General features: G+C 37.1%; 1 protein-coding gene across 4 annotated transcripts in view; it reads left to right on the top strand.

Annotated features, from left to right (window-relative positions):
• The window catches only part of LOC117415432 (1-phosphatidylinositol 4,5-bisphosphate phosphodiesterase epsilon-1-like), a 130,287-nt gene that overhangs the window by 69,368 nt on the left and 46,539 nt on the right, over window positions 1-14,380 (top strand). For 2 of the 4 annotated variants that reach the window (XM_034025761.3, XM_034025762.3), the window contains exon 4: window positions 8,664-8,980. In XM_034025761.3, the coding sequence (XP_033881652.3) occupies window positions 8,664-8,980 (317 nt within the window). Of the gene's footprint in view, window positions 1-2,905; window positions 3,164-8,663; window positions 8,981-14,380 lie in introns of those variants that run through there. The other 2 variants (XM_034025764.3, XM_034025763.3) reach the window with 2 other exon arrangements.

A 14,380-nucleotide genomic window follows, 5' to 3' on the forward strand; every position in this document is an offset into this window, starting at 1 on the left:
CATTCAGAAATTTCGACTGCTTCACCAGTCAATCTGTAGAATTTTTCAGATACTATAAATAACCACTGTTGTCAATAGGACAAGATTTTGCAGTGGAGAAAGGTTTATCCAGCCTAAGGGTCAAGGTATTTCTAATTGATTTGCCTGCAGTTATAATGCAATTGTGGGCTGTTGAAAGAAACATACTTGGGAATATTTATTACATTTATCCACTTTATCATTAGTTTAATTAAAACCAATTAAAAAAAGAAGTGCATCCTTTTGAGTGACTGTGAAACATGAAGGCATGAACCAGGTTTGCCAGGTGGTCATTGTAAATGAGAATTTGTTCTCAATTGACTCATGTGGATAAATAAAGGTTTTGATTGATTAACTGAAGCAAAAGCCCTGGGTTGTAATTTGGCCGTTTGTTCTGCCAAGAACTTTAATGGCACTGATAGATGAAAAACAAGTTTGGATGTCCAATATGCTTTGCTACCAAATGTTTTTGTTTGAAGACAACCGTTTATCCACATTTAAGGCAGCTGTTTTATTTACAAGCTAAATCAATTAATAAAACAGCACTGTTTATTTGAATGTGAAAATGATCTACTTCCGCACGGCTGTAACTGTGTTCTTTTGCTTATCATTTTTCATTTCATTCAGTCTGTTTTGAATTTAATTCTGCACTTAACTTTGTTGTCCCCTTTTGTAGTGATTTACATACAGTTACTGTCAAGCAAGATGAGTCCAGACTGTTTTTTTTTTTATTGCTGTATTAAAACCTAGACCGAGGAAGGTTGCCTGGCGTCTCTTACAGGAGTCATCACAATGAGTCATTTGCCCTGTAGTCTCTTGAGTCTGTTATGTAATGTTGTTTAGCACATGGAGTTACATGCCTTCATTATGAACGTGGGGGAGGTATTAATGCCAAGCAGAAAGGTCACAGCATTAAGGTGATTGCTGTGTTGGTCTAATGTAAAAGTGACAGGATATTGTAGCATTCTGAACTGGTTGGAGGACAGATCTTGGGTAGCTAACGCTGTGCTTTGTTTCTTTAGTGAGACACAAGACTGACTACTGCAGTGTAAACTAGTATAACTAGTATACATAAGGCAATACTTCAACTCTAAAACTGCTTGTTCAAACAAGCCTTGGTCCTTTGTACAGTGATAAAGGATGGGTTCGTGCCACAGACTCCCAATTGTTCTTTGATTCGTTAACGTGTCCCTACTATTATTCGATTACAGCGGTATAGGCTGATTGAATGAGTGATGGACTTAGTTATTTATTTGAAGTTCCTTTAAAATATAGTTAACTTACTGTAATATGTTTTATTTTTTTCTTAACAAGTTACTGACTAGAGGGCTTCAACAAAACTAAACCCAATCAACTAAGTAATATTATTCAGTGTCTTAGGTTGTTTCTAATTAGAAATAACTTCTGTAAATATTTTTCAACAGAATGCTACTATGTTTACAATACAATAACTTGTGTCTGACTCTACCAAATAGCTGTATGCTGACATGCATATGTATATAGACTTAATCTACACAATACTGTATATATAAACTGTTGATGAGGCATAATTTGATGCCGACTGTACACCACATACTGTAGCAAGGTCATGTTTACATATTGTATGTACCTGATTGGACAGCATATTTACTACCCCCTTCTACTAGAAATTGCACATGTTCAAAAGTTTTCTTAAACCCCCTATTCAGTTCTAGAGACAGTTAACAAGTTTACTGCAGTGTTTCACAGACTTTAGCTGCTATACTTTATACAGTTTATACCTTTTGCAGTTTGGCAGGCAGTGGTGTACTATTCAAATCCAGGAATGTAATGCTGTGCCGGTTATTATTATATCTATGTTTTTGTATTGAGGCTAAGCAGGTCTGAGTAAATGTGTCAGCTGTTGAGGTAGTTTTGGACACGGTTTGATTTTGCCCAGTCATACTAATGAGCATCTACATCAGTCAACCACGCTAAAGTGGTGAGGACCGCAATGTGCCTTTTCATGAGCAATAAATCTGGACACTGGACAATAGCAGCTACAGTACAGAAATAATATGATCTATTCATCCTGTTTAACAAACTGGTTTAACTAGGGACAATAGTTATGTGAACTGACAATTTTACAATGCAATACATTACTATTTATTACTGTTGTTGTTTGAAAGCTTATAAAGGTTTCAGGAACTAGGTCATCTGTGATAAATTAAGCTATAAGCATGCATTATTAAGGTTAACAGGAATTATGTTTACTGTATTAGCGAGAAAACCTTTTTGTAATGAAATGCCCCCTTTTATTTGTATGCCAAATAAATCACCATTCTACTAATTACATCCACCATGAAATCCTTGCAATCTTCTAAAATGGTAACATTTCTGATGGCTTAAATGAACTGAAAAATGATTTGGATGTATCTACCTGTAATTTCAAACCTTCCCTCTGCATCTAAAATAAGTTTGGCAGTCTAGTCATTTTCAATCTGGTGAACTTTTGTTTGGTCCTTGGATGGACACAGGCCAATGTTTAGATGCTTGATTTCCTGCCTTTGGAGTCACAGTATCCGGGCTTTTATCTGTGGGTAACCTGACCTTCTACAAGCTCAGTGGAACGATTGCCTCCTCAGCTCTCTCTCTCTCTCTCTCTCTCTCTCTCTCTCTCTCTCTCTCTCTCTCTCTCTCTCTCTCTCTCTCTCTCTCTCTCTCTCTCTCTCTCTCTCTCTCTCTCTCTCTCTCTCTCTCTCTCTCTCTCTCACTAACACTCTCTCTCCCCCTCACTAACACACTCTCTCTCTCTCTCTCTCTCTCTCTCTCTCTCCCCCTCACTAACACTCTCTCTCCCCCTCACTAACACACTCTCTCTCTCTCTCTCTCTCTCTCTCTCTCTCTCTCTCTCTCTCTCTCTCTCTCTCTCACACAGATTTCAGATTTTTTTTTTGTCAGATTTCAGCACGCAGTTGCTGCCTGACAGTTAAATGTGGACAAGTGCAGCATTCTGTCCTTCCCTGAGGCTGGGATACCTGTTCCTCCTTCATATCAATGAAAACGTTCACCCAGGATGGATTGCTTATTGAGTAAGTTTGCAATTCGTTGAAGAGCTGTCAGAGCCCGAGCTGCGTCTTTACCATTCAAAGGTATTGAAGTTCAAGGATGCCTGTGTTGCTGGACTGTAAGTAGAAAGGTTTATCCAGCCTGTGTATTGCCTAAGTGAAATCATATCTGCTTTTTTCATAATGATGAATAGCCATTATAAGGTCAGGTTGAAACTTGGAATCGGCTATCCTCCTAGTTTTCTTAAGGAAATGCTTCACATACGATGTATACTGTGTTGCTCGGACAGATGATGAGTGGCTCTCAATATATTTGTTAAATTAGGTGAAGTAAAGGCTTATAGTACCATACTGTGCATAAACATTATTTAAAGATTCGTGTGTTCCTCTGTAGCAAATGCAAAAGGAGGGTGTGTGTGTGTGTCTGTCTGTCTGTTTATTTTGGATGAGTGTTTATCAGTTTTACAAGCAGAGTTTATATTTAAATGCTTATGTTTATTTTTTGTTAACATGATATCCATGAATAGATTAATCATTTAACTTTACGGTTGTCTGTTTATACAGTATGTTTTGAAATGCACTTTTGAAATATGATAAAATGTGTACACTACATGTACTAGTTTTAAAACAAATATTTTCCTTGGTTCTTCTCAATAATGGACTTAAATATATATATATATATATATATATATATATATATATATATATATATATATATATATATATATATATATATATATATATATGGACAGAATTCATGCCATTTGTATTGTTGATATTATTTAATCATTGCAGATTTGAATAAACATAAACACTGCTTTTTGAGGATAATAATGACAAATTCTGTTCTTTTAAAATATGGTGCTTATTTTTTTTTATTCTGTGTATATTACTTCCAATCTGAAATGGTTATATCCTGTTATTAGTGTGCATCCTTTGGGATCCTTTAGTGCTGCTGTATATTGAATAGAGAAGTGATAAAACTATAAGAAACCAAGCCATGTTTCTATACAGTGTACTGCAGTGATTACATTGAGTAAGGCAGTATACAAAACCATGTGTCTATTTTACTGTACCACAGTGTCACAGGGAATAAGTCCATTATTGAGAAGAACCAAGGAAAACCTTCTCTATCTCCTCTTGAAAATTAGATGGTTCTTCAGCAAAAGTGGTTTCTCCTGGTGATCAAATATCTATGATAATTGGGAGTGCTGCCAGCTTTGCAACTAAAATAAAATGCAAAATTAAATAAATACAAAACAAAATCGAATATTGAAATAGCAGTTCAGTGTTTGTTCAAGTAATGCCTTGTTTTACTTGTGCCTATCCAAAATAGTTTGAGTTCCAAATTATATGGATTTGGAAACAACAAATGGCTTTCAAATAGTAGGGTTTTATTAAGCACCTTGAAAACTACATGTTTTAAAAGGTCTTTTTGTAAAACAAAGTTTAAAAAAGACATGGCCATTTTCTGTTAAACAAACTACTGTATAGTCTTTTTAAGGTTAACTTGTTGTAGGTGAAAGCTTTCAATTTGTAAAGTAGTTACATCTCTAATGTGACGGTGCCCCTAAACATGGCCTATGCTGTGCTGTTTGTTTTAAAAGTACTTCAAAGAAGGCCGGTCCTTTGCCCGTAATGATGGAGTAATTAGCACTGTTTGTATGTCAGATTGCATCGAAATGCTTAGCATCAACTGCAACCACCTTTAGAGATGGATGTTTTCAGTACATTTCAGCTCTGATACAGATCTTCATTAAAATCAGTGCTGAGCTGAGCAATTTCATATGTGCGTCCATGTAAGTGAATGGAAAAAATGTTTTGCTGATTAGGGAAGTCATTTTTGCTTCTTTTTTTCATTCATTCATTCATTCATTCATTCATTCATTCATTCATTCGCAACTACCAAGTGCAGCTGGTTACAGTGTCAGTTCATAATGAGTGAGAAGCGAAAATGTGTTCTCGTTCAATTGGCTTTAAAGCTCAGGTTATTCGTCAGCAGAACTTTCAAAGCATGTGTTTTTGCATGCGAAACAATTGACAATTCTTGATTTTTAATTTTTTTATTTAGTAGTCGACAATTAGTGTTTTTGTTATTTTCTCCCCAATTTAGTAGTGTCCAATCATTTTTTTTAGCTCAGCTCACCGCTTCCACCCCTGCACTGACTTGGGAGGGGCGAAGATGAACACACGCTGTCCTCTGAAGCGTGTGCCGTTGTCCGCCCGCTTCTTTTCACAATGCAGACTCACCATGCAGCCACCCAGAGCTACAGCGTTGGTGACAACGCAGCCCTGGGCAGCTTACAGTCGAGCCCGCAGGCGCCCGGCCAGATCACAGGGGTCGCTGGTGAGCCGAGGACACCCTGGCCGACCCAAACCTCCCTCCTCCTGGGTGGTGCTCGGCCAATTGTGCTGCACCCCCTGGGAGCTCCCGTCCTCGGTATGGCAAAGGAATAGCCTGGACTCGAACCGACAACGTCCAGACTGTAGGGCGCATCCTGCACCCTACCCGAGTGTTTTTACTGGATGCGCCACTCGGGAGCACCAGCAGTTCTTGATTTCTGAGTGAAACTGTAAGTTGTTTGTTATTGTTTTTGTTCACTGAGTTAATTCTTTATAATGTAAATATGTTAACTTTTGCTATTTAAGCTGTCAAATTAGACAGTACAAGCAAATACCTAAAAGTTTGTGGTTGGATTGTTTTTGTAAAAATAACGCTGTAGTTATTTTATTAATTCTTATTTCAATCGAACTATACGAGTTGTACCGAGTTTGTACAGTACTGTATACTGTAATTGAGTCATTCACTGCAGTTCCTTCAACCGTTTTCATAAGGACATTTAACTAAAAATAAACTTGTAAATACTGTAATACTGTAAACGTGTGAGTTCTGTTACTTATATGCATGTTAATGCCATGGCTCATGTGCACCCGTGGTTAACGCGACACCTTGGATAAGTCAGCACTAAATGGCATCCCCGTTGGGTCTCGAGTTAACCGAGGTTGACTATACATTCATTCTGAGATTATATATATATATATATATATATATATATATATATATATATATATATATATATATATATATATATATATATATATATATATAATATATATAATTTTAAATATTATTGACGTGCATAGCTCATTACATAACAGGTTTTACATTACCAAAGAGTGTATTCTTGCTCATACTTGCAACTTAGTGTGTCGCCTTGCTCTAAGTGTGACACGTGGTACATTTAAAACAAATCGTTCTAGAGAGATTTGATCCTCATGTTTATATCTTTCATAGCCAGTGAAGCAGCACTGCCTTGAATGAGACGGCTCAGCCATCCTATTCAAATTTAACAGAATGATTTAAGTGCTGCAACCCAAGATGGAACTGGAATTGCCACAGCATATTTAAAAAAACAAAAAAACAACTGGGCTTGATATTTGTACAGTGTCCTGGAAAACTCATGTAATTTAGGGGCTGGATATGAAAAGAAAAAAAATAGCAATTGATCAGAATGAGAAAGGGTGCTTTATTATCCCCGCCATCGAGTATGGAAGCTCTAATTTAGTTTACAGCCATGGTGGTGGATTATGTGAGGTTTCTTCTGTCAGTTGTAGCATGGACGTGTAGCAGTGTCGTGATTAGTTTAGATAAACTTTGCATGGTAACAACAAAATATTATTCTCTAAATAAAAGCCAAAACAGGATATATATATATTTTTTTTTTTACAGATATGTTTTTCATCGTAATCATGCCTTGGATTGAGCTATCTTGTAAACATCAGTGACTGGAACACGTTATTTGCATATAAACTGAGGGACTGAAGTCAAAAGCTTGCGGTAGTTTCTCCGGATCAAAATGGCAGTAATCCATGCTTCTGTTTCTGCTTGCAGGCATTGCCACGTAGCAGAGCTTCTTTGAATGGGAATGGCATGTCTGCTGGACTGGTTTTTCACGTGCATTTTTTGATGATACTCAATTATCATTATAGGTTTTGACAAAGAGAGATACTACTTATCACACCTCTGCTTTTGGCAGTTACAGTGTGTAGTGCCCAATTCCTAGCTACAGTGTACTGTATATATTAACAGCCTCCTGATGACTCAATACATTTCTATGAAAACAAAACTCCAAACAGAAATGGGTGATCACACATTAATCTAGTGAGTAATATTTTCAACTCTTACTGTATATGCTCCTTAATTTTAGTTTTTGAAAGTAGTTTATTCTAAAGTACTAAAGACTGCAATTAGTGTCTCCACAGAGAGCTTTCTTTATGGCTGCACAAGCTTGTTTATACCATTTCACCACTGTCCCTCATGACAACATAAGAGAGATATTTCAAACTGTTCTATGACCTGCCTGTGGACAGTCCTGTCATGGGCAAGATGTTACTGTACTACTATCTTAAGGCTGCTCTGAAATATCTAATTATAGATTTACATTGGCCTCATTTCGCTGTATTTTTATTGTATACAGAAATGTGAATATATGAGTGAATAAATTATCCTGGGGGGAAACCCCAGCAGGATTCAGCAGTGGTATTAAGATCTGCCACTGTTTAGATCATTAAAATTGCCCCCCTTGAGTTCTATTTTTGTATAAATGTACACATTGTGCTTCAGTGTAGTTTACTTTACAGTACAGGTTTAACAACTAGAGATTTAGCCATTCACTAAACATTTAAACTAGATCCCAGCCATTGCATTCGTTCAGTATGCGAGTCATTTGTGTGTTGTGACTTAAACAGTTTAGTGCATTCTGTATGGTTTACTAAATGGGGGCTGTGTGAGCTGGACCCGAGGGTGTGCTTGTTTATGAATTACTGTAGTTAAATATGTTTACAGATATTTGTAAATTTGGAATCCTTTGTGAGATACAGACGATGTTCCTGCATTCAAAATGAACCAGAGCTGCAAACTCATTGGTCACTCTTGCAAGAAAGAGGTCAGCATTTGCAGCAGAACAGAGAAAGAACAACAGTGGAGACAATAACTAATAATGCCACATTCACTATACATGAATAATCCATTTGTTTTCAGACTTTTAATCTTAACATTTCCTTTTACCTTTACCTTTTATCAATTGATTAATCACAATGATTAATTAATCGCATATTAACACGCATTTGTTATGGAATTGTAGTAACCGTCTATCCCAAAACATTTCGCAAAAATTAGCAGTTTTTCATTCTGATTAATCTCTGAGGATCTGCGGCAAACTTTCTGGAATGAATCACTGAGAAAGTTGGTATTCCTTAGCTGCACTATGTAACTGAGAAAACTGGACAGCTCTCATTGTGTACTGTGTGGTGCACATTAAAAGTGAGTGAAAGTTTTGATCCAATCTAAATCATATCTGTTTTATTATTATTACTTTTATTTGTATTTTATTCATATTGACATTCTCCAGCTGCAATGTGACACAATCTGTTACACAAGTTTTGCAGCTTTTGCAAAGAAACTGCGGTACAGATCACTACAGTAACCTGTCATCTGACTTTGTTTCCACAGAACTAATTATTTGCTGCATCATTTTATGTAAATGTTATTAAAAGTTACTAAAGCTAGACAATAGACCAGGGAGTGTTGCTTTATTTGTTTTCTTTGCCTCTCCTTAGAGTGTCAACTGTGCACAACGATGGCTGGTTCAAACACTCTGCCCTCGAATGTAGCTGGAATCAGTAAGGATCTGGCTGACCTGAGGCACCTTATCCAGTTCCCTGAGGAGATTGCCAGCATTTTGACAGAGCAGGAACAGCAGCTGTACCACAGAGTCTTTCCACTCGATTACCTCAGCTTCCTGACCAGGGACCTGGGCAGTCCAGACTGCCAGAACCGGCATCCTGTCCTTAAAACCTCTCTCTCTTCTCCTGCCTTCTCCAAAAAGAGTGGCAGCCGCAACACCATTGAGGACCTGGTCACACGCTTCAATGAGGTAAGGCCACTTATAAATAGGTACTCCATGTGCAACAGCGGTACACTTTCCGTCTTATTTGCATGTACTGTACTGGAAAACATGGCAGATATACACTTGCATATATTCTTACAACTAGAGCTGCAGGGTTATCTTATTTCAGATTAACATGCATCATGGTGTTTTTTTATTTGAATTTAAAAGTAACAACACAGTTTTCTAAATATATATATATATATACATATATATATATATATAAAAAGATTTTGTGTTAAAAAGGGCTTCTTTTAGTTTCTCAAATTTTTTAATGTTGCATTTGAAATAGCTACGTATTGATCCTGTACGTTAACACTAGAACCGCCAGCAGTAGTCATTTTGATGGGTACATTTTAAACAGCTTCGATATGAAAATGAAACACAAACTATCAGATACAACTCAAAAGTTTTATTTATGAACATCATATCTAACATTTGCATAGCAGAAACACTGTATTTAAATGAAAAAAAATAAACATAAAATGCTTTATTTTTGAAATTAGCACATATAATAATGCATGACGTAAAAAAAATTAAACTATAATAAAACAAACATTTCAAAAGAAGGTATTGTGTAAACAGGTGTAAACTGGTATATGTACATAAAAAAATTGTAAAAAACAAAGTAATTATTTACAAAAATAACATAAAAGGCTTTTTTTTCACATTAGCTTACTACATAGAACGACTTCAAAAAATTAAAAACTATAATTAAAAAAAAAAACACTTCAAAAGAAAATATCGTGTAAACTGGTTATATGTAGGCCTACACAATTGTAAAATCGAAATAATTATTTATAAAAAAAAGAAAATAACTCAGTTCCCATTGTGTAACAGGAATGCACATTCAACTGTTTTGCTAATTACAGTGAAAAAAAAAATGATAAAAATTATAATGGTAACATTCATCCCTTTTCCTAAGCATGGTTACATCAGCCTAAGTACTATATTGTCACTCAGTCTCTGACCAGCTGGGTGAGTTTCATCTTTGCACAGGTAGGGGTAGGGTCACCCGCCAGCCAAAACTTGATCCCAATTTTGACAGGTTTGTTTGACATGTGTTGTGTCCAGTGACACCATGCTTTTTTGTTGGAAGCAGCTGCTTGTCCATGTAATGTTTTACGTTTAGCTTGAAGCAGGCAATGCTGTTTTCAATTAAGTCGTTCCAAATTTCTGATACCAAGGCAAATATATCTGTAGTTGCTCTCAAATCAAACCACAAAAGTCTCAAGATTTCTCAAAAAATCCTTGTCATAGTAATATTATAAGATGACAGTTCTCCAAGGAATTGATAGGATTGCAATAGATATTTGGATAACACATATATCTAGACTTCAAGAGCAATATTCTATTCAAATACATAATGCTGTAAACTCAGCAGAGGTAGAGATAACCGGCTTGTATACATATAAAAATAGCGTATTGTACATTATATTAACAATAAAAGCATGTATTACAACAAGCTGTCAAAATGTCTACTTTTGGCGGTTCTAGGTAGAAGTGCGTATAACTTTTTTTTTATTTTTGTGATTCTGGCTTTCCAATGCCGTCAGTGTATTTAATACATGTATTTAGGAAAAGGCAAGAACTGACAACCATGGATCTTTAACACACGCAGAGTAATTTAAATTTTAAAAGTGAAAACCGTCAAATGACTACCGTGGCGGTTCTAGTGTTAAAATGATGTTGCTGTAATTATAAGGGAAGTAGAAGTAACAAAACCTTGATAGATTGAAAAAAAGAACCTCTAGCAGTTTTTAGATTACCATTCATTTTAGATGGCTTCTAAAATTAATATTGGAAGCATTTAAGCAATTCTGGTTTGTCATTTAAGTTTAGTCTAGTCCGCACTGTAGTGTCCTGTTAAAGTCCTCTGTTATAAGTAAGTCGATTTTTTAACCCCACCTCTTTGAAATTATATAACGTACTAGCCGAAGTATTGAAATATAATCTTAGAGCACATCATTTGTCAATAGGATAACTTCAGAATTAATCTTACTGTAATAATTTCATTGTATGAGATGACGTTTGCATGGGACATGTTGTTAATTGCAATTTATGAGCTCAGCAATTAAACTGAGACTCTTTCAAAATAATGCCATTCTCTTAAGAGACATCACTATTGTAATTATAGCTTGATTTTTTGGTTGTCAGAAGTAATCATTGGCTATTTAAGTAATGATAAGTTAAACTCAAGGGTAACTAGAATTACTTTTGTGATTTAATTTGACAGGACAATTTATTAAACAAAAATATATATATAGTATATAATATACTGGAATGTACAGCATTATAAATTGCACAGGCCAGTAGGAAAATCATTTTAAATAAACCAAGCACTCAAAGAAAAATGAGAACAATTCCAAATATTTCCTTTATCATTAATCATTTGTTTCAATATACAAAACGAAACCTCCTTTTCTATTTTGTGGTTAATGATAAATGTGAACTGTGAGTTGTTTTGACGTTTCCAGACCGGTGTACAGTGTACAAGAAAAACACCCCCCTTGTGTGTGGAGGTTTATTGTCTGACTAACCTACAATTATCTTTACCAAGAGGCTGCTTTATATGACGGTGACAGTCTCCCTCCAGGGTTAACATTACATCTGGCTGCTCTGACAGTTGTCAGAGTAAATACAATTGCAAAATATTTTGAGGAGTTCTAAATATTGAAATCTGAATTTGAAAATAAACATCTTGTTCCCGTTATCAGACAAAATTATTTATTTTCATTTTAAACTGTTGCTGGCTGGTGTTTCGAGAATGGCTCTGCTGAAAAATTCACTGCTTTGCCTTGCTGTTTTGAGAAAGTGGATTGTCTTTTTACCAAGTTATTTATATATATATATATATATATATATATATATATATATATATATATATATATATATATAAAAATTAAATTTTATAAAATGAATTCTCTTGATAAACATTTCTTTGTGTGTTACAGACATTTAGTCACATGATGGAAAAGAATGATGCTTTATCGTTCTTTTGCCCACTACACTAATACTGTCAGTGTTGTCAGTGTTAGATTGAACATTTCAGACTCTGCAAGTGTTAATGCTGTAGGGTCATTGTGTGTATATAAATATCTGGACCAGGGCCTGTGTAACTTCATATCTCTCACCCTGGTTAGCAGTCATTGTAGTGCACAGTACCCTTGATTAAACTTCTGCTTATTATTTTCAGTATTGTGTTCAATTTAATGTCATTGACCAACGCAAATTCAAATGTAATCTTGTGTAAGGGATTTCCGGTTCCTCTATAATTTACTATATATAAAATAACACTCAAGCTGATTGGCTAAAACTATCAGTAATCCTTTATACACTGCCTGTGACCTCATCCCCAGAAACGTGAAGTAGTATCCCTACAGAGCACAAGGAGACCAAAGGAAAATATAATATGAGGTCTTTGACATATAAATGCAGTAATACCCAATAAGATAATACTCTAAAATCCCTGCCAAAATAACATTTTTCTGTGATCTTAATTCCCTTTGTGTCATGCATCATTGCTCAGATACTGACTGGGAATAGGAAGAACAAATGTAATCATATTCCGCTTACATATAGAATCCTTTCTGATTTATGCTACACATTCCGATTAAACAGCCTGCCTTTTGTGTTCACCGGTTTCCAATATTTATTTTTATTTTAAATACGAATGTAGTCAGGTAGAGGAGCTTTTTCCGTTTTTTGTCCTACTTATGTCGTCTCACTACATAAGTCATCTTTTGTTCATTAACTTTGACTTTTGATTTATTCTTTTAATATTAAGTTATGCTTGTTATGGCTCAGTGAAGCCCTGGCTTTCTGTTTTTTTAGCCTAGCATTACTTTAACTCATAGCTTCCTTAGTATTAGAGACTACGAGAAAACTAACATACAGTGTATTTGTTTCTATGAAAAGCTTATGATTCTGAACTTGTGCCCATATAAAAGTTTACCAAGGTACATTTGCTTATAAAACATTAGGAAGGTATTTTTGCAGTTTCTCCATGGTTCCATGGTTCTGCTATTAATTCACGTTAGTTTACCATGGTTTGCAATGCCTTTTTGTTTTTAAATGTATATGCTTTACTGTACCTCTGTCAGCTTTATAGTGGTTAATTTTGCTTTACCATGTTTTTATTATGCTACTTTGTTATGCTTTTGTTTTAGAAAATGGTTATATGGGTGTGTGACAGGCTGACCGGGGTAAGGAGACTCAGTCGTGGCGGCTAGGCTGGTGTGCGCCGTGCTCCCTTCAGCAGCATAAATAGAGGCTGCTGGGGAACACCAGCATCCTGCCCTTCTCCCCCCCAGAAAAATTCAGGGGGTTGAGCCTGTAACCCCTCCCCTTCTGGCCCTGGAGACGGCAGTAATGGCTCCTCCCCTTCTGGCTCTTGGGACGGCAGCGATGGCTCCTCCCCCTCTAGCTCTCGGGACGGCAGCAGCAGGTGAACCAGCAGGCATGCTCCCTCTGCTGGTGGCGGCGATGGAGGAAGAGACAGCAGGTAATCTTCCCCTGCTGGTGGAGGTGGCACCGACTCCTCCCTCTCGGGCCGTGGACGCACCGACTCCTCCCTCTCGGGCCGTGGACGCACCGACTCCTCCCTCTCGGGCCGTGGACGCACCGACTCCTCCCTCTCGGGCCGTGGACGCTCGGGATCCTCCCACTCGGGCCGTGGACGTTTGGGCTCCTCCCACTCGGGCCGTGGACGTTTGGGCTCCTCCCACTCGGGCTGTGGACGTTTGGGCTCCTCCCACTCGGGCTGTGGACGTTTGGGCTCCTCCCACTCGGGCTGTGGACGTTTGGGCTCCTCCCACTCAGGCTGTGGACGTTCGGGCTCCTCATAGTACTGGAAGGGACAGGCAGCAAACTGATGTTGCTGGTTACAGAGGGGGCACAACAGTGGTGACCTACAGCTCCTCGGGTACCTGGCCCTGATGTACTCCTCCTCCTCCCTGTCCCTCGCTTCCCGGTCTTTCTTCCACCTCATCGTCTCTTCCTTTTTTCCTTTTTTTTTTTTTTTTTTTTTTTTTAACAAAACAAAAAAAAATCCTGCACTCCTGCTCCAAGTCTCCAGAGGCGCTATCCCACTCTGACACCAAATGTGACAGGCTGACCGGGGTAAGGAGACTCAGAGTCGAGATGTGCAGGGAAAAGCGCTACGGCACGTATTTATTAAATAAAACAAACAAAATAAACAGTTTAAACAAAACCAGATCTCGCACACACAGGATCAGAGATCTACCCTCTCCAGAATCCTAACACCAACTAAACCTGTGCTCTCAGTGCTCCCTTATATACACACACCTGTGCAGCAATTTACACCCACTTAATCAATTAAACCCTCCACCACATTCTCACATGTTTTTAAAGTGCTGGTGAATTAAC

The sequence above is a fragment of the Acipenser ruthenus genome, chromosome 7 (genome assembly GCF_902713425.1).
Source record: "Acipenser ruthenus chromosome 7, fAciRut3.2 maternal haplotype, whole genome shotgun sequence".
NCBI classification, from domain to species: domain Eukaryota; kingdom Metazoa; phylum Chordata; class Actinopteri; order Acipenseriformes; family Acipenseridae; genus Acipenser; species Acipenser ruthenus.